Here is a 16,618-nt window from a genome sequence, read left to right as displayed (position 1 = left end):
AAAAACAACGAATTCAGCAAACCGACGTTTCAGCAAACCGACGAATTCAGCAGTGCTGAAAACGTCGGTATGCTGAAAACGTCGGTTGCTGAAAACGTCGTGTAACCGTATTTTTAGGTTCTCACTGATTCTCCTATTCATTCTTTACTTTGGTTCTTGTTGAAGATTTTCGACGAAGGTGTCTAAGCTCTAAAAATAGAGCTTATAAATTTTTTTCACCCACTTCCTCATTTTAAGACCTAGAACACCATGCATATATTGAATGAGTGGAGAAAATCTAGAAAAAATTTGACCGTCTTAGTTTTACGAAAATCACTTCAAGTTACGATTCTAGAGCCAAAAATGATGCCGTAAAGCGGCTTCGCAAGAATTTGCTTATTGATTGAAAAATAATTTTTACGGAATCGTTTCTAGAACAGCTTTTCATAAGAGATCTTCCAGACCTTGACTTAGAACTTCAATACAGGTCGTCGATTTGAAAGTTTCAATTTGCAACTGATCTTTATTTAACTGAAGTCAAAATAAGCAGATAAACTCTTGAAGAATCGTTTTTGTCTTCAAAAAAGCCAGCGGGGATTGTATATTTCTTATCGAAAAAACATCAAAATTTTACACTTGAAATTGGTATGGAATAATAACAAATATCATTAAACATGGTTCTAGAAGATTGTTTCCGAAGTACTTCTTTATGAAAATTTTTCGATTTGATGATTTTTCGAAAGCGCCGATTTTATGTGTTTCGATTTTCTTGAAGTCAAAGATGAATGGAATAAGCAATTTCTTCTTAGTTTGACTTCAAAGAATCGCAGAACTGGAGTCTTTTCTTGGTTTTTTCCCGATTGTTTATTTATCATCATGAAGCTGAAAATTCTTACCCGGTTCTGTTTACTGTCAATTCGGAGAGTTTTCGTGTCTGATATTTTAACAATGAAATGAATAAAAAGAGAATGTACAGAATCTCGCGAATTTCTCAACTTCTCGCGAGGTAAATAAAACTTCACATATAAAATCGCAATCGACGAGCATTTTTCTTCATTCCTCAGTGCGAAAATAAAATAAAATTGCAAAACTTTTCTTCACACTTTTTCCCATTCTGCCGGTTCATTCAAAGAGATTTCACCGCGATGCTATCCTTTTGGTTAGCATCAGCTTTTCTCCGTCTTGGCTGGGCTCAGATTCAATGCGATAATGTGAACTGCCCGAACCCGGCTGGAACTTCTTACGAGACAAAGCTCAATTGCGGCGTTTTGGTCAACGATGGAACAAATGGACGGTCGAAAAAATGCGCGTATTTGATGAAAACGAGGGGAGAATGGCCGGAATCGAACGCTTTTTGCTCTGGACTCAAATTTACAATCAACGGAACTGAAGTCGAGGTAAATTTCACGTTTCCTAAGAGAAGCTTTTTTTGGCATTTATCTCTGAAAAATTGTTGACTGAAATTAAAGGGTGGAAATATGCTCTCAATAAGATCGCCTGAAGAAAACGAAGTCATTCGCCAGATGATCATCGCGCTCATGGACGGAGCAAACGTCTATTACTATCCACGAATCGGGCTTCGAAAAACATGTCAAAACTGTGAGTGGTACTGGTCCGACGGTAGTCCAATCACTTACACGAATTGGTACGGAACGGAGCCGAATACGAACTCCTACGATTGTGCTCGATTTTAGTAAGTATCTGTCGAAAATTCCCGAAATAAAAATCAAGCTATTCGAGTAATGGTGCTGTTTACAACGGAACGTGGATGGACATGACTTGCACGGGTATCTACTCCGATCTTTGCCAATTCGAAGTCGATGGAAAACAACCTTGGGATCCTGAGCCAGACAATGGTCTCCCCGCCAAGGGAGGTTGCAAACCTGGCTGGTATCCATTCGGCGGGTACTGCTACAAATTCGACGGTTTTCGGGTCGATGGCGGATCAGGTTTCGACCCGGCTGGATTTTTGAAGTGGAATGATGCGCGAGCAAAATGCAACGAGGACTGGGAAGGAGCTGATTTGGCCATGCTTCCGACAGAAGAGCACAATTCGTTGGTTGCATCGCTTCTTGGGCCGTGGTTTTTCGGGGCGGATCCGTTTATTGGAGTTTACAATCATGCTTATTATGATTATTACTTCAGGTATTCGCTCTCCTCTTTGATCCCGCAAACGAATACTTATTTTAGTCTCATCAACGAAGACCGCCTAAAATACGACAACTGGGTTCCGGGAAAGCCCAATCACGCCCAATCCACCCAAGACAAATGCGTCGTCATGTCCTGGCGAAACGACGCGAATTTCCACGATGCTTTCCGAGTCGGCCAATGGAACAACGTCTACTGCGGCACTTACTCAACCGCTGGCAATTTTGGCGATCCTCACCCGTGGGTTTGTTCGCACGAACAGAGTTCTAGCTATCAGTCGCAGTACCCGACTTGGATTTCGCTGCCCGATGTGAAATGCGGGCCGGGTTGGATTCCTTACCATTCTGCTTGCTACAAGGTTTTCTATTAAAAATTTTCCCTCTTTATGGTTTTTAGTTATTCACTGACCGAAAACCCTTCGACGATGCAAACAAATTTTGCTCCGAAAATGGCGAGTCCGCAGCCAAAGCAACCTATTTGATGACGATGTGGGACGAGTACGAAGTCGAGTTTGCCAAATCCTTCTTCCGGGACGATCAACTCCCGCAGCGAAAGCCAACAGATCTGCCAGATGGAATCTGGATCGGTCTCAAGAAAAAGTAAGCTCAAGAAGCTTGTTTCCTTTCAAACCGCTCTTTTCAGTGATCGACAAGGAAGCGACAGATTCGAATGGATCGACGGAGTTCCACTGACGCGTCAAGATTGGGCTGGAGACTCTGGAAATCAGCCCTGCGCGTTTTTGGACTCGGAGACGAAAATGTACAAGACCTCCGGCTGTTCCGAGCAAAAAGCGTTTATTTGCAAAAGTGAGTTCTACGAGGTCCCGCTCAATTCATACGAAGACATCGATGCAAAGCTCGGAAAGCCTCAGGAATGCCCCGATGGCTGGAGCCTCCTTGGTCACCACTGCACAAGAATCTACAGCGAGGCGCAGCCGTATTCACAAGCCGCCATGCAATGCAAAATCCAAGGCGGCAATCTTGGCAGCATCCACTCCTCCGGCTACAACAGAATCATAAAAGACCAGTTCACGAAAATCGCCCACGCCGAAAACTCGATGTGGATCGGAATGCAGTACAAAGGCGCTTTCGGCTGGCAGTGGGACGATGGAACTGGCGCCAGCTACTTTAACTGGGAAAATGGGGAGCCGAATGATTGGCAAGAGCCGGAAGATTGCGTGGCCATGGACGAGATTGGCACTTGGAAGGACTCGCCGTGTCGAGAAACGAAACCGTTCCTCTGCAAAAGGTCGCTCCGACCGAGTTTTGCACTGCCGCGATTTCGAGTAAAATCAAGTCTTGTGGATTCGTCGGCATTTCGGAGACAGAGTGCATGCTAGAATTCGGATGCTGTTTCGACCCAACAATCGACTCGGGCATGGGCAACAACTGCTTCCAACCGAAGCCTCCGGTCGACGTTGGCATGGCCGCAGGCGCTGCTGTCGGCGTCACCGTCTTCGTCATTGCTGCTGTTGCCGGAGGATACTTTTTCTACACGAAGAGAAATGAAGCCACTATTGGCGGCATTACCAATCCTCTTGCTTAAAAGCTTTTCTTTATTTTCTTTTTCATATTTTCTTCTGCAATAAAAATCTCATGGCGAGTGAAAACATGATTATCTTTATTCTGATTTTGAGCGCGGTGATTAAGAGTGGAAATGAGTGCTTCTTCTGTATTTTGATATTTTTAATGATATCGATTATTGAAAGGAAACCTAAAAGTAGTGGCAGGACCAGAAACTTGGCTAAAGTTTTTCTCGTCATTTGTTCGTTGAATTCGTCCAGTTTCCGCAATATGAAAAATTAAAAAAAGGCCAAAATTGAGCGTCTTCTTTGATCCTTGGACTGGGATCGGGATGTTTTCAAAACAGGTCAAAAGAATCTTCGTGCAGTTCTCAACATTCTTTCCTGCTGACGCAACACTTCTTTCTTGATAGGCAAAGTTTATTCTTTTGTGATGTCTTTATTTATTCAAAGACATTTTATTTTTGGGTTGCATTGCGGACTGAATCCTCTCTTCAGCTGTTTCTTGTTCAGGCAGAATTCTCTCTTCGTAAAACTTGAAAACCAAGTAGGTGCATTTCTGCTTCGCTTCTTCGGCTGTTACGATATCTGCTTGCTCACTGTTGACCCTAAATTCTTGTTGAAATTCCCAAGTATCATCTTCCGGGAAAACTCTTCCCGATTGGAGTCGATTTGAATTTTTTCTTGCGATGAAATCCTGATGTGCTCAAAACAGACAATGTCTGTCAGAATGTCAAATGTGGCAAATTCGATCATTTAAAATGATTCATTTTCTTTACAATTACGGACAAACTGCCAGAATACCTTCAGGTAGAGACCTTGTCAATCACTCTAGAAATTTTCTTCTAGAAAGTTCACCACTACAACCTCCTCGCCGACGGTTTTCTCAGCGCCCTTCCTTTTATTTGCTACCTGGTAGTTACTTTCGTTTCATCAGCTCTACTCGATTTCGCTCAATCGAAAAACATTCTGAGCATCACAAATCTTCAAAAAATAACAGCGGTTCAGGCTCTCGGTCTTGCGGGCATTTTCTTTTTCGTCATTTCCCCTGATTCCGGGGCGATCGTTGCGCTTATGTGTGTGATAATGGGATTCAATGGATTCTCCACGACATCGTTTTTGCCCTCCTTGATTGATATGTCTCCCAGCTATGCGCGTATCTGATGGAACTTTGGTTTTTAGGGTCTTCACTAATCTATCTTCAGGTATTCTTCATGGGATCCAAGACACATGCTTTTCCGCGTTTGGTTTTATGACCCCAATTTTCATCCAAAAATGTGTGGGAGAAGACCTAATGTCGTCCTGGAATACGGTGTGGATAATCAATGGAACTCTCGCCTTTGTGTCTGCTATCTTTTACAGGGTCTTTGCAACGAGTTAAAGGCAAGATTGAGATTTGAAGAAGGAGTTGAGAATCCGACTTTCGAAGATATAGAAGACAATAAAGAAAAAATTGATTGTTATAAAATGGCAGTGCCGCGGGGAAATTTTTTAATCTTGATACGTAAGTCGAAACCGAGAAATCCACCGGCATCATTTTTTAACGAAAAAAAGAGAGATACTCGCGAATTAAATTTTACTGTGCCCATTTTAGAGAGAAATTATGCCACCTAAAATTGAGAATGTTCCTTTTTTTGTGAAGAATTGTAGTGATTAAAGATTGCTTCTTAGAAAAAATGAAAGAAGAAGATGCCGAATTCAATGAATTTTTGCTTAAAATTCGAAAGCTAGTTGAAAAATTCGAGCAAAAATACGAAGACGAAATTAAGTATGTATAAATTATGCAGTATAATTCAAAGTCGTTTGTAGAAAATGAATTCAGTTATCTTTATTTATTTTTCTCATGAAATAATTTCAGGCTTCGGGATAAGAAGCTCGCCGAAAAAGAAAAAGAAATCGAAAAGCTGCGCGAGGAAATTCACCGACTGAACTCCCAACATACCGAACCGTAAGTTCATATCATTTCTTGATTGTCTTGGGGATTTTTAAATATGTTATTATAGCATAGCAATTAGCGATGACGAGTAACGCCTCATGCCGCTGTTGCTGGAGGATACTTTTTCTACACGAAGAGAAATGAAGCCACTATTGGCGGCATTACCAATCCTCTCGCTTAAAAATTTTTCTTTATTTAATTTTCCTTACTTTCTTCTGCAATAAAAATCTCATGGCGAGTTAAAACATAGTTATGATTTTTTTATTGAAAATATGAAAATTATAATTTGTGATAATAACAAAGCCATTCATCATCATCATCATCATAAACGCATGCTACCGTGCATTTTTGTTCTTTGAATTCGAATTTGTTTAGCCCGGATCGAGTTGCCTCGCTGCTAGAGTTGATATTCTTCTTGGCGGATGATCCAGTGGAATGAAAAATTCACTGAACTGTTGGCACACTTTTGAGAAATATTTAGTCGCGTCCATGTTATTTCTGAATAAGTCTTGATTTTCTTGGATTTCTTCTTGTGATAATTGAAATTGATTGAATTCGTTGACATCTGGTACGTCAACGAGCATATTTGACAATCGGGAAAGTTGGTAACTCCATTTTATCATTGCTGAAAGTTGCTTTTTTGTAAAAAAGTGTGGAACATACTTTCGCCGAAATCTTCAGCTACGTTGCCAAAATCTTTGACAGACATAACTCCCTCTCCAAGATTTTCAGGCTCTTGGAGTTCACGCCTCTCGTTCCAATTCGTGTTTCTTTGAGAATATGAGACGCATTGATCTGCATTCCTATGGAGAAATTTTACTCTTCCCGTCAATGAAATAATAGGGCATTTTTCCTACAAGCCATTTTTTCAACTATTTACTTTAACAAAGTCTCCAGCGATCTGATTTTCGCCATGACGAGTTCATTCCTCGCCATTTGCTCCAAATTTTCCCGCTGAGCCGCAGTCGGGTCATTTCTTCCCGGAGCCGGAATATTCAACCTCACTACATGCATCACTCCTCCTTCGCGCTCCAGATTCTGGATGTCTTTTATTTTCAAATCGTTGTTCAGTAGTCTCCCTCTGAATATTATCCTTTGATTGTCGCGCTCCAAAACATCTTCGTTTTGAATATTCTCAAGTGCGGCTTGTATTTTTTCTTTCAGCTCGAGAATTTTCGCGTCCCCGTTAATTTCTATTGGGATAGAACTATCACCTTAAATTCAACATTGAAATCAACAACGATTTTAAACGATCTTACCCATGGTTTTAATTATCAATTTGAAGGTTTCTCCATCCGACTCCATTTCAAAAGTTGGTTTCTCTCTGGATCTTTTCCTTCTTTTTTTTTAAACAGTCGTCGACTTTGCTAGTTTTCAAGCAAGAATTTGAATAATGCGAATTTTTAACGACATTTTTCCGGTCGACTAATTTCAGCAAATACTAAGCTTAATGAAATTCATTGAAACTCATTCAGAAATTATTCTTGAGTCGATAATTTTCATTTTTTTTAAAAAATATTTTTGTCTGATTTTTTTCTATATGCTATTTTCAAGTATCTCTTGCCTCTGATGTGACTGAAGCGAAGAAACAGCTCGTTAAATAACGAATTCAAGTAATCATGTGACCATCATAAAAAACGGTCATTGTAATTGTTATAATATGAATTATTACTTATTTGAAGTCTGATTTCAAAGAATTAAAAGCATTTGTACGCAAACTTAATGATTTTGACCGTCAAAAATCCGTGAGTAAACAACGTATAGTTTAAATATCTTCATCAAAAATTTTTGACCACCCTAACTCGCAAAATCGCCTTTAGTGGTTCGAACTGGTATGAAAACTCTCCTGAAATTTCTCGTTTTGAGACCTAGTCATGAAACTTTCCCTTTCGCCGTATTTGATCACGCGATGCGCTCACAAGAGAGGGTCACGTGATTGGCTACACTCCACGGCTTGGCAATCAAAAGGGAAAGCTTCATTTAAAATAGCACGCGCCATTTTGAAGCTTATCTCAAACAATAAAATTTACGAGGCGTTCCCAGACAATTCGCTTTCATTTTATATTTCGAAAATTTCTTTCAAATTCTAACTGAGTCAAGCTGATTCAAATTTTCTACACAGGTGTCCAAGCTCTGAAAAAGAAGAGCTTGAAAAATAAATTTTTTCTCTCAAGATCAAGCGCAAAAAAATTAACCAAAAAACCATAAACGTTCCAATAGCCGAGCGGGTCGCACATTTTTCCTTTGAGGTAGGGTTGAATCTTAGATGAAAGCATAGTCTTCATATTTAGTCCCGAAATTAGGTGAACATCAATATGACAATGAGAATTATCATTTTTTATTTACAAGCGAATAAATAAATATACAGTGCAATTAACAGTAATGAACATTTCTCGCATCAAGTGAGCTCAAATAACCAGAAGATCGCTGACTCTCTTGATCGCAAATCGGCGACAAATTCGCGAGTCGATTTTGATTCGTCAAATATTGCTGCGAAAGCTTGGACAAATGCTCTCTCGAATAACCAACGATGGAAGAAGAGGACATGATTTCTTCGTTTCTAGAGCTTGGCATCCAGCAAGCATCAGAGTGGCCAATCACGGAGCAATCTTTCGAGCAGTTCGGGCCCATTGTCGAGGAGACGGAGTCTTTTTCCGATTCGCCGCGGCCGGAGTCGGGGATGAAATCGCTTCCGTGATCCTGAGATCGTGTTTTGTACAGGCCACTTCCATCCTCGCTCGGGTCGACGATCAAATTCGTTTTTACCAAAGCAGCGTCGTTTTTGATCTCGACCGTCCAGTTGGAAAGGGTCTGCTTGCTCGCGTGGATGTTGCTCTCTTCCTTGTCTTCGGCGTTGCGGAACTTGTACGTTTGCTGTCGTCGCTGCTTCAGGCAGAAAATCACGAGACAGAGAACAAAAATCACAGCCATCAATCCGCAAATAGAAGCAATGGCGAGTTCTTGAGTGCTCGATCGCATCAGCGCTTCTGGCGGGAGAATTTCGACGGCAAAGGAGATTTCCGAAGTGAGGTCGCCGCTGTCTCGGGCGCGGACGATCAGATTGACTCGGGAAGGATCGGTCGAGGTGAAATTGCGGGAGAGGCGGAGTTCGTTGGCGGAGTTGATGTAGAACAGATCTAAACCGAGGGTTAGAAAAATAATTCTTTTTATAGAAATTTATTTTTCTAATTATAATTTATAAATATTTTCTAAATAATATATTTTATGATAATATCGTTAAATAATTTTTCGAAATTTTTTTTTAGTATTTTTATTAATTTTTCTAAATAATTTTTTCATTTATTTGAAAATTTTTCTTACCGAAATCATCTTCCAACTCCAAGAAAAACATCGCATTCTTTCCATCATCCTTGTCGACCACATTGAAATCATAGACGATTTCATTCTTTCCGAGCGTATTTGGAATCACTTTCACAAATTCCGTCGCTTCATCGAAAAGCGGCGCATTGTCGTTTTCATCTCCGACGATCAAGTTGAAAGTGCATCGAGCTGAGTTTTGGACTGGCACGCCTTGATCGAAAGCTTCGATGGAAATTGTGTAGCTGGAGATTCTTTCGCGGTCGAGTTTTTGGTTCAAAAACACTTGGCCAGTGGAGCTGACGGCGACGACGGAGCTGGAAGTGCTGTAGCTGACGACGCCGTTGGGGGAGGAGAGGCCGGGGAGATTGTCATTGTCGAAAGCGCGGACGACGGTGAGGAGCTTGTTGGGCGGCTGGGACTCGGAAACGAGCACTTCTTCCGGACACATGGTGAAGAAAGGACTGTTGTCGTTGACATCGCTGACGACGAAGGTCAAAACACTCTGCGCGCATTTCTTTGGACGGCCGTTGTCGCAAGCAGAGACGCTGACGTCGATGAGGTTTTGCGACTCGCGATCGAGTGGGGTTCTCAGGACGAGGAATCCTTCCCGAAGCTCGAAGTAGTCTTTGCCCATGAGGAGATCGAGTGTGACTTCTCCGGCGGAAGCGAGGTCGGCATCAGAAGCGGAGAAATAAGCCAGAGCAACGGAGGTTGGGAAGTCTTCGCGGAGAATAACTGAAAAGATGAGATTTGAGGTAAAGTTCAATTTTTTTTTTCGCGAAATTCGAAAATTCAGAAGTTGGATTACAAGTAATAATTCGAAAATTAAACATGTTAGCGCCGCAAAAATAACATGGCCTAATTCTTGTTAGTTGCCCAATAGAAAGTGAGTATTGGAAGTGAAATTACCTTTATCATTGTTGACAGAGGCGGGGGGAATAACCGTGGCGGTGATGACTGGGACGTTGTCGTTGACGTCTTTGACGGAGATGTCGATGATGGTGAAGTCGATGATGGCGTTGGTGTAGAGGTCGACAAGTTCAACCACGGAGCGGATTCTAGAAAAAGGGATGAGAAGAGGGAATCATGAAGATTTTGGTCAAACAAAGCGATAATCGAATTATCCAATAGAAAATTTGCGCGAAATTTAAATAGGAGCTGTTTGCGCTATTTTTGAAAATGATTTTTGAGTCGAGAAAATTTTCTCAGGAGTCATTACGTGTGATTTTGATGTCGACCCTTTTTTCAAAAATCAAATTTGCACGTTTTTTCACGTGATTCAACGCGCGTCAAATTACCTCTGAGTGATTTCGTAATCAAGAGACTTGATAAGATGAATTTCGCCTGTCTCGTGATTTATCGCCAAGTGCTCACGTGCCACTTCCGAGCCGAGTCGGAACTCGATGGCTTCGGTCGCTATCATCGTGTCGAGCGAGAGGATGATGCCAGTGGCGAAGTTTTTGACGTTTTCGGGAAGAGTTGCTTCGTAAATCTGAAAAAAAAGAAAAAAATATGGAAAATTTTTTTTCGGCTCAAAATTTACCTGTTGCGAAAATTTCGCATTTTCTTTGCAATTATCAACGACATTGACGATCGCCGTCTTTTCCACTTGATGAAGTCCGTCAGAAACTTGAACCACCATCTCTTCCGGCGCTTTGGATTCGCCAACGAGCTTCAATGTCAGCTGATCACGTGAATTCCCGAACGAGTCAACTTCTTCTTTTTCCTCGAGAGTGAAGGAAGCGGTGTTTTTCAGCCCGTAGCGAAGGATCGAAACTAAAAAAGAGAACCATTGAAGCGTGAACGAAAATGGTGAAGAAATAAAGTGTGTTTACTGAAAACTCAAGGGGGTTTCAGATGGAAAATGCTAATTTAAGGAGACACCTGCGCTCGGGAGACGCAGAAGAGGAAAGATAGGGCGCGCGAAGATGACTTATTCTTTTTAATATTTATGCAAATTTGACTCATTTTTTTATAAAGGGAGTATCTCTGATAACCTTCGAAATTGCGCCCGTTTCAACTAAGAATTTTCGAGTCGAAAATTAAAGCTTTGGCAGCCGCTAGAAACAACAAGGCGCTTATAATTTTATAACTTTATAAGTAAGGCTGTTGATTTGATAAAAAATATGTCAGGTGACTTTTCTCGCTGGATCTAATTACGTAACGGGCGGCGTTGGCGGTGGTGCATAAGCCCTGGCCCAGCTGACTTTTTTTCTGGCGTTGCACCATGAAATCCCCAAAAACATGTGGGGCGCCGTGAAGAAAGTAAATATTTTTTGTGTAGTAATTATGGGATTGGATTTTGTGGAAATGGCGGGGAGAGGGTGAAATTGGCTAATTTACTAATTAGAGGCATAATTTTTTGGGTCAAGAGGGGGAATGGACTGTCTGATAGACATCTTTTTTCATGATTGAGATACGTTTTCAATACACAATTGATTTAATGACCCTCTTTTTTGAAATATTCGCTCGCAGACATGATTTCGTCTGGTAGACAATTTTGCTGTCTACGAGACAGAAATTTCTATTTACCTCTATCAGCATCATCAGCAACAAAAGGCGCGGCATAGATACCATTTCGAACGGATTCGCTGCACAAATCCATGGTTTTCGAGCCAAAATCAAACTCGAATTCAGGCAACGAATCATTTTCGTCCGCCAAGGAAATCTGCAGAATCACCAGTTTTTCGCTCTTCTTCGATTCAAACGGTTCAACGAGGAGTTTGACGATGAATTCGCAGCGGAAGTCGGCCGAGTTGCAGATTTTTTCCCGATCCAATCGTTTCGACAGAAAAAGTGCGCCGTTTTGAATTTTGAAGTTTTCCGCGAATTCGGAAAAAATCCGAGCTGAAGCGACTTGGGGAGCTTCTGGGAGGACAGTGGCGAGGTTGAAGATTTCTGATCCGGGGGAGGTGTTTTCGGAGATTTTCAGAAGACTGAAAGTTTCGGAGAAATCATCTTGGCCATAATACCGGGCAGAGGCCAGTTGAAGGAGAAATAAGGGTATCTGAAGGATAAATGTCAATTTTCTTTTTAGAAATTTTCATTTACAACATCGAAAATCATCAACTCGAAAATCACATGTTGCCATTTCGTGTTTTTCTCACATCATGCTCATCCCCGGGTCTATATAATTTGCCCAATCTGTATCAGATATATCCACGTGGTTGGGTCGCCCTGCACCTGGCCATAATATGAGTTGGTGCGAAAAGAGAAGCGACTATTTTTGTTGATGCTTTTTTCTGATTGTTGATGGTCTTGGGTCAGTGATCACGCGAGTCTGGGGTCAAGAGTTCTGAGTAAAAAAGGGAGAGAGTGAAGTTTATTTGGAAATTCTTGGTCAGCTGGAAAAATGATCGTTGAATGATCTTTGATTATTTTGAAAATCAGCGCTCCTTGGAAAACAGAGAAGAGAGAAAGTCCGAATCAATCCAAGAATCCGCAAAAAATCGACGAGTTGTCACTCAATGATGGTTATTTGCGGGCCCCGATTGATCGCACTTTGTCGACAGATTGGGCTTTCTGTCAGTGGTATTAAGGTGCTAAAGGGAGATTTTTCATCCGATCCCTCTATTTTATTTTAAAAACGCCAATATGCGGCTCTACTTGTCTTTGTATCAACTCTCGCCTTCGAATTAGGACCTCTCGAAATCGACAGCGAGGAAAAATATTGTCTTCTTGTTAAAAATTCAGGCGAAAATCTGAGAGATGCTCGTCCTTTGTCCTTTCTCGATCATCATGATTTTATAAAGCCCCTGAATCAACTTTTCTGATCAATGTAAATTTTTAATTTGATTAATCAGCTGATTTCTAGCTGGAAAGATATTCGTTATAAAAATACCTGATTTACTCGCCTTTTCGATTGTTTGTCTACCAGACAGAAGTTTTGTCTGGTAGACAAAAGTGAAAAATATAAATCTCATCTCTTTGAAAATCTCGGTCTATAAACGGAAATGACCTTTTAACTTCACTTTTCGTTCCTTTTATCGTGACCTATAAACTTCCCACCCACGGAGGCGGCACCAGGCTCATCCTCTTTTTTTTCGATTTCCCATGAACTTGAAAACTTTGGACACTTTTACATACATTTTTGTATTGTTCCTGGCGGCAACTTTAAAAAGGCCACGCGGGCATTGATTCGGGTACTACCAGCGAGTCAAGTTATAAAGTTAGACTTGGCTCAAGTTCAGAATTGAGCCGATCAAATTAAGAGGGATCAAAGGCGGCGGAGGATATATTGTTCCAGCAGTTGGTAAATGAGGTTACCAACCAACTCGGCCAAGTTAAATATAATCAATCCTGATCCCTAAATCGCGGGAATTCGAGATGAAAAGAAAAAAGTACTCGGCTTATGATCACAAATTTTGAAAAATTAATCATTCGAGTCAAAAGTGGGCATTTTTAATTTGAAAAATACGGTCACAAAATGAGAAACATACAGAGATGTTTCTTCAAAACTGTTTGTTTTCTGGATTTTTTTGGATCAAAAAGTCAATCAAAATTTTTGATACAGTCAAAAACTGACTCGAAAATCAGAGTCCAGAAGTTGTATCTTTTGGATTAGCCTGTATCGAAATTCGACTGACTTTTTGAGCCGAAACGTCAATTGAAATTTCTTCCACAAACAAGTTTTTTACTGTATTTTTCGAGTCGAAATTAAACGGTTCCTAAAATTCTCGCTTGAAAATTCAAGTGCTTGAAATTCAAGATTTTAGACGAGTAAAAAAATGCCTCGTTTTGCGCTTTGTTCGAATTTGTTTAAAATTCCTCGCTCGTACTTGTCTCTAGAAAACATCAACCGAATTACAACCCCCACTCAATTCTGCCTCGTGTTAATGTATTCGTAACAATAGGTTAGGAATTTGGCAAAAATTCGGAAAACACTAGAACAACTCCCGGGCTTTGATTTTTTGCTTAAATTAAGGGGCCTGCGTTCGAAATCACTAAGGGAACAGACCTTGATATTAATTTTTTTCATATTCTTGTTGAATTCTTAATTCAAAATTTCTGAAAAGATAGGGATACCCTTAATCTTAGCTGAAAAACTTATTAATTAAGGGGACCCCAGTCGAAATTACTAAGGGAACAGACCCCTTTATTTTTGGCTCAGGACTTTGTTGATTATATATTCGAGAATTTAACGATAGGGACTTTTCTCAAACTCAAAGTCTTTTAAAATCATATTTAATCTCGAGCGAGCCTAGGAAAATTTACCCTCAAACATCCAAATCCGACCTTTGAAGCGATCAGCCCCGTTTCTCAAGCAAAAAAATCCTTCCCTTTGTTACAAATTCATAAATTTTCTCCTTATCCTCGTAAAAACGCCTAATCTATTTGTTTCGGGAACGACAAAAACGGCCGTTCAAACTTTCATAAATCAAAATCATGCCTTTGTTTGTTATTAAGGGTGTCAACATCGGATAAAAATTTTCCAAAAGAAGTGATCTTACGAAAATATTTAAAGTTACTTCCGTCGTGACATCCGCGCAAACGGGTTAATATTTGCTCTAACGGGTTAGGGGAAATCTAGCCAAAGTAAACTCGATACCCTTAGTTAGATACCGGATATTTCGATACAGAGCCATTTCCCCTCTATACGCTTTAGTTACAGTGATTTAAAATCGACTTCGGTGCGTCAAAAATTACCGAAAATCTCCTTTACGATCCCTCTTTTTACCCATTTCTTTTTGGCTAATTAGCTTTTTAGTAAATTAAAAAACGAAGAGTAGAGTATCATAAATATCCTCTTATCCAAAGAGCGCTGATTTACGTCGAAATCAATATCGACTTCTGTGACAGATTAATCAAGGCTGCCTGCCTTTAGTGCTACTGTAACAAACATCCTTTCCAAGGTGACCAATTAGCTTTTAGTTAATTAGAAGAGACGAGGACCATTTTTGAGATACACACAATTTTCATCTCGTCCTCTTTTCTTTTTGGACCTTATTCATTAATAATCAAAAATTTGAAAATAAAACAAGTCATCAAAAACTGTAAAAATCCTGATACCCTTAGCATAAAATTTCTTTAAAGACTATTTTTTCAAAGACACCCCCTTAAAATCTGCCTTGATTCGATTAAGGGTATCAAAATGATAAAATTAAAAATTTCTGTGCAAATAAAACAAGATTTGAAAAGGCAAAAAATGGAATTTAAGGGTATCTGAACCATAAAATCACTTTTATCAAGAAATAAATTTAAGGGACTCACCATGATATTCCGGAGTTTTCGCATTAGTTTTTCTGTTTTACCAAGGGGTTCTTCTTGAAATCTCTGTTATTAATTCTCCAAGCTCTTATTGTTTATTTCCAGCATTAATTAAAAAAATCGCTGATCGTTCTTTTTACTTTTTTCGATTCTTTCTTTTTTCAATTCAGTTTCAGTTGAGCGGAGAAAGTGCGCGCCGCACGTGCGCGTATTGCGCTATCGCGGTGGCGCTACAGCAAAAAAATTTTCGAAAGGGTTGGCGCTCAGGAGCCGATCGGGGGCTTCGAAAATTGGCGGAGGGACGATCTGATGCGGGGAAAGTGAGCCACGGGAGATCTGAGGGGTGATGCTTCTAGAACTAGGGCTGATTCGGGGAAGGATAAGGGGATAGCGATCGAAATAGGGCGAGTTTACTTTTCGACTCAAAATTCTCTTTTACTGCGATATACACAACTGGAACTCAAAAAAATTGCCAATCATTTTGACTCGAAATATTGTTCGCTGATTTTCTCGACGATTTTTTCAAAGGTCTTAATAAAATTAAGGGTGTAGCGACGTTAATTAAAATTTTTCAAATTGCTTTTCTAAAAAATTAACAGAGTGATACCCTTATTTTTCTTCCAGTAAGAAAGAGGAACCCTTTATTTATCGTCCAATGAAATCTTTATTCGTCCAAAATTATTAAAATTGTTCAAATTTCTAGAAAAAGTAAAGCACAGTAACATTTTTACAGTTCTTCTCCCATGAAAAAAAATGTTCCCCTTCCATGACTCTTGAAAGATGCCCCTTTGAAGTGTCGTAAAGCAAACAGTTTGCGCCCTAAATCACTTTCAAGGGAAGATCTGTTACAACCCACGAAGGGCCCACTCTCCATATTCCCCCTTTGATCGCAATCTACTCGCACCTTGGTGATGGAGGCCGACCAAGTTGGAAAGTGGGGCGCCGAGACCTAAAAGCTTTTTTCGGAAGAAGGTGATTTTTTTGTTCAAATTGCCGAAAGAAAAATCGCCCTGAATACAGTTTTTCCTCGTCTGAAAATCGTCTGCTCGACTTTTGATAAAAAAATCATCAGAAACCGGACAAAAAGTGTCCGACAAAAAAGGGATCGGTCTTTTCAGTCATTGTTCGCTTTGTTTTCCGACATCTCTTTTTTCATTATTCACAAATGCTCCAAATTAAGCAATTCAGAGTCTTTTCGGTTAAAAAAAACTCGTCGAACATCATGTTCGACATTTTTTGGAGCAAAAAGAAAAATAATCAAAAAAATATTTTCATTCATTTTTTCAGAAAAAAGAGGAGGAAATAAATATTTTGAAAAAAAGGACATTAAAATTGATGAATTCAAGTTTTGCTCTTGAAAATGAGTTGTTTTTGATAAAAATTAATTGATGATGAGTAGAGCTATTTGGCACTTAAACTTGAAGATAGATGGAAAATACATTTTTAATTCGTCTGAAAGGCAATCTAAGCAACATTGTTGGGTTAATTCGGCCACAATACGTTTT

At 40.0% G+C, this 16,618-nt stretch overlaps 3 protein-coding genes and 1 long non-coding RNA gene across 4 annotated transcripts; 2 read left to right on the top strand and 2 right to left on the bottom strand.

The window, feature by feature from the left end:
* The first annotated feature begins 1,032 nt into the window (after positions 1 to 1,032).
* On the top strand, positions 1,033 to 3,736 carry LOC145709163 (macrophage mannose receptor 1-like). Its single transcript, XM_081786847.1, has 6 exons — positions 1,033 to 1,376; positions 1,449 to 1,672; positions 1,711 to 2,124; positions 2,170 to 2,485; positions 2,524 to 2,726; positions 2,770 to 3,736. The coding sequence occupies exons 1-6, from the start codon at positions 1,125 to 1,127 to the stop codon at positions 3,464 to 3,466; spliced, it is 2,106 nt and encodes a 701-aa protein (XP_081642973.1). The 5' UTR covers positions 1,033 to 1,124; the 3' UTR covers positions 3,467 to 3,736.
* A 1,567-nt stretch (positions 3,737 to 5,303) lies between these two features.
* Positions 5,304 to 5,908, top strand: LOC145706981 (uncharacterized). Its single transcript, XR_014134722.1, has 3 exons — positions 5,304 to 5,417; positions 5,508 to 5,597; positions 5,653 to 5,908. It is a non-coding gene; the product is annotated as an uncharacterized LOC145706981 (long non-coding RNA).
* Positions 5,818 to 7,148, bottom strand: LOC145706971 (uncharacterized). The gene is made up of 4 exons (XM_081784441.1): positions 6,845 to 7,148; positions 6,466 to 6,799; positions 6,249 to 6,388; positions 5,818 to 6,210 (listed from the first exon to the last, which is right to left on the bottom strand). The coding sequence occupies exons 1-4, from the start codon at positions 6,888 to 6,890 to the stop codon at positions 5,957 to 5,959; spliced, it is 774 nt and encodes a 257-aa protein (XP_081640567.1). The 5' UTR covers positions 6,891 to 7,148; the 3' UTR covers positions 5,818 to 5,956.
* A 759-nt stretch (positions 7,149 to 7,907) lies between these two features.
* LOC145710475 (protocadherin alpha-3-like) lies at positions 7,908 to 15,304 on the bottom strand. Its single transcript, XM_081788237.1, has 7 exons — positions 15,117 to 15,304; positions 11,439 to 11,913; positions 10,450 to 10,682; positions 10,205 to 10,398; positions 9,816 to 9,964; positions 8,907 to 9,641; positions 7,908 to 8,722 (listed from the first exon to the last, which is right to left on the bottom strand). Exons 1-7 carry the CDS (start codon positions 15,138 to 15,140, stop codon positions 7,959 to 7,961), a joined length of 2,574 nt encoding a protein of 857 aa, XP_081644363.1. The 5' UTR covers positions 15,141 to 15,304; the 3' UTR covers positions 7,908 to 7,958.
* Between the last annotated feature and the right edge of the window lie 1,314 nt (positions 15,305 to 16,618).

This window comes from Oikopleura dioica, chromosome 1, assembly GCF_907165135.1.
Source record: "Oikopleura dioica chromosome 1, OKI2018_I68_1.0, whole genome shotgun sequence".
Taxonomy (NCBI): Eukaryota; Metazoa; Chordata; class Appendicularia; order Copelata; family Oikopleuridae; genus Oikopleura; species Oikopleura dioica.
This window is presented reverse-complemented; position numbering and strand designations above follow the sequence as displayed.

Bases quoted from the DNA above. Each gene is read 5' to 3' on its own strand.
- LOC145709163 (XM_081786847.1), top strand. From the start codon at position 1,125: ATGCTATCCTTTTGGTTAGCATCAGCTTTTCTCCGTCTTGGCTGGGCT. The intron at 1,673-1,710 runs GTAAGTATCTGT...ATAAAAATCAAG, and splicing joins TACGATTGTGCTCGATTTTA to CTATTCGAGTAATGGTGCTG. The intron at 2,125-2,169 runs GTATTCGCTCTC...TACTTATTTTAG, and splicing joins TATTATGATTATTACTTCAG to TCTCATCAACGAAGACCGCC.
- LOC145710475 (XM_081788237.1), bottom strand. From the start codon at position 15,140: ATGCGAAAACTCCGGAATATCATG. The intron at 11,914-15,116 runs GTGAGTCCCTTA...TTTATCCTTCAG, and splicing joins GAAAACTCCGGAATATCATG to ATACCCTTATTTCTCCTTCA. The intron at 8,723-8,906 runs GTAAGAAAAATT...CCCTCGGTTTAG, and splicing joins GGAGTTGGAAGATGATTTCG to ATCTGTTCTACATCAACTCC.
- LOC145706971 (XM_081784441.1), bottom strand. From the start codon at position 6,890: ATGGAGTCGGATGGAGAAACCTTCAAATTGATAATTAAAACCATGG. The intron at 6,389-6,465 runs GTAAATAGTTGA...ATTTCTCCATAG, and splicing joins TCGCTGGAGACTTTGTTAAA to GAATGCAGATCAATGCGTCT. The intron at 6,211-6,248 runs GTATGTTCCACA...AGCAACTTTCAG, and splicing joins AGCTGAAGATTTCGGCGAAA to CAATGATAAAATGGAGTTAC.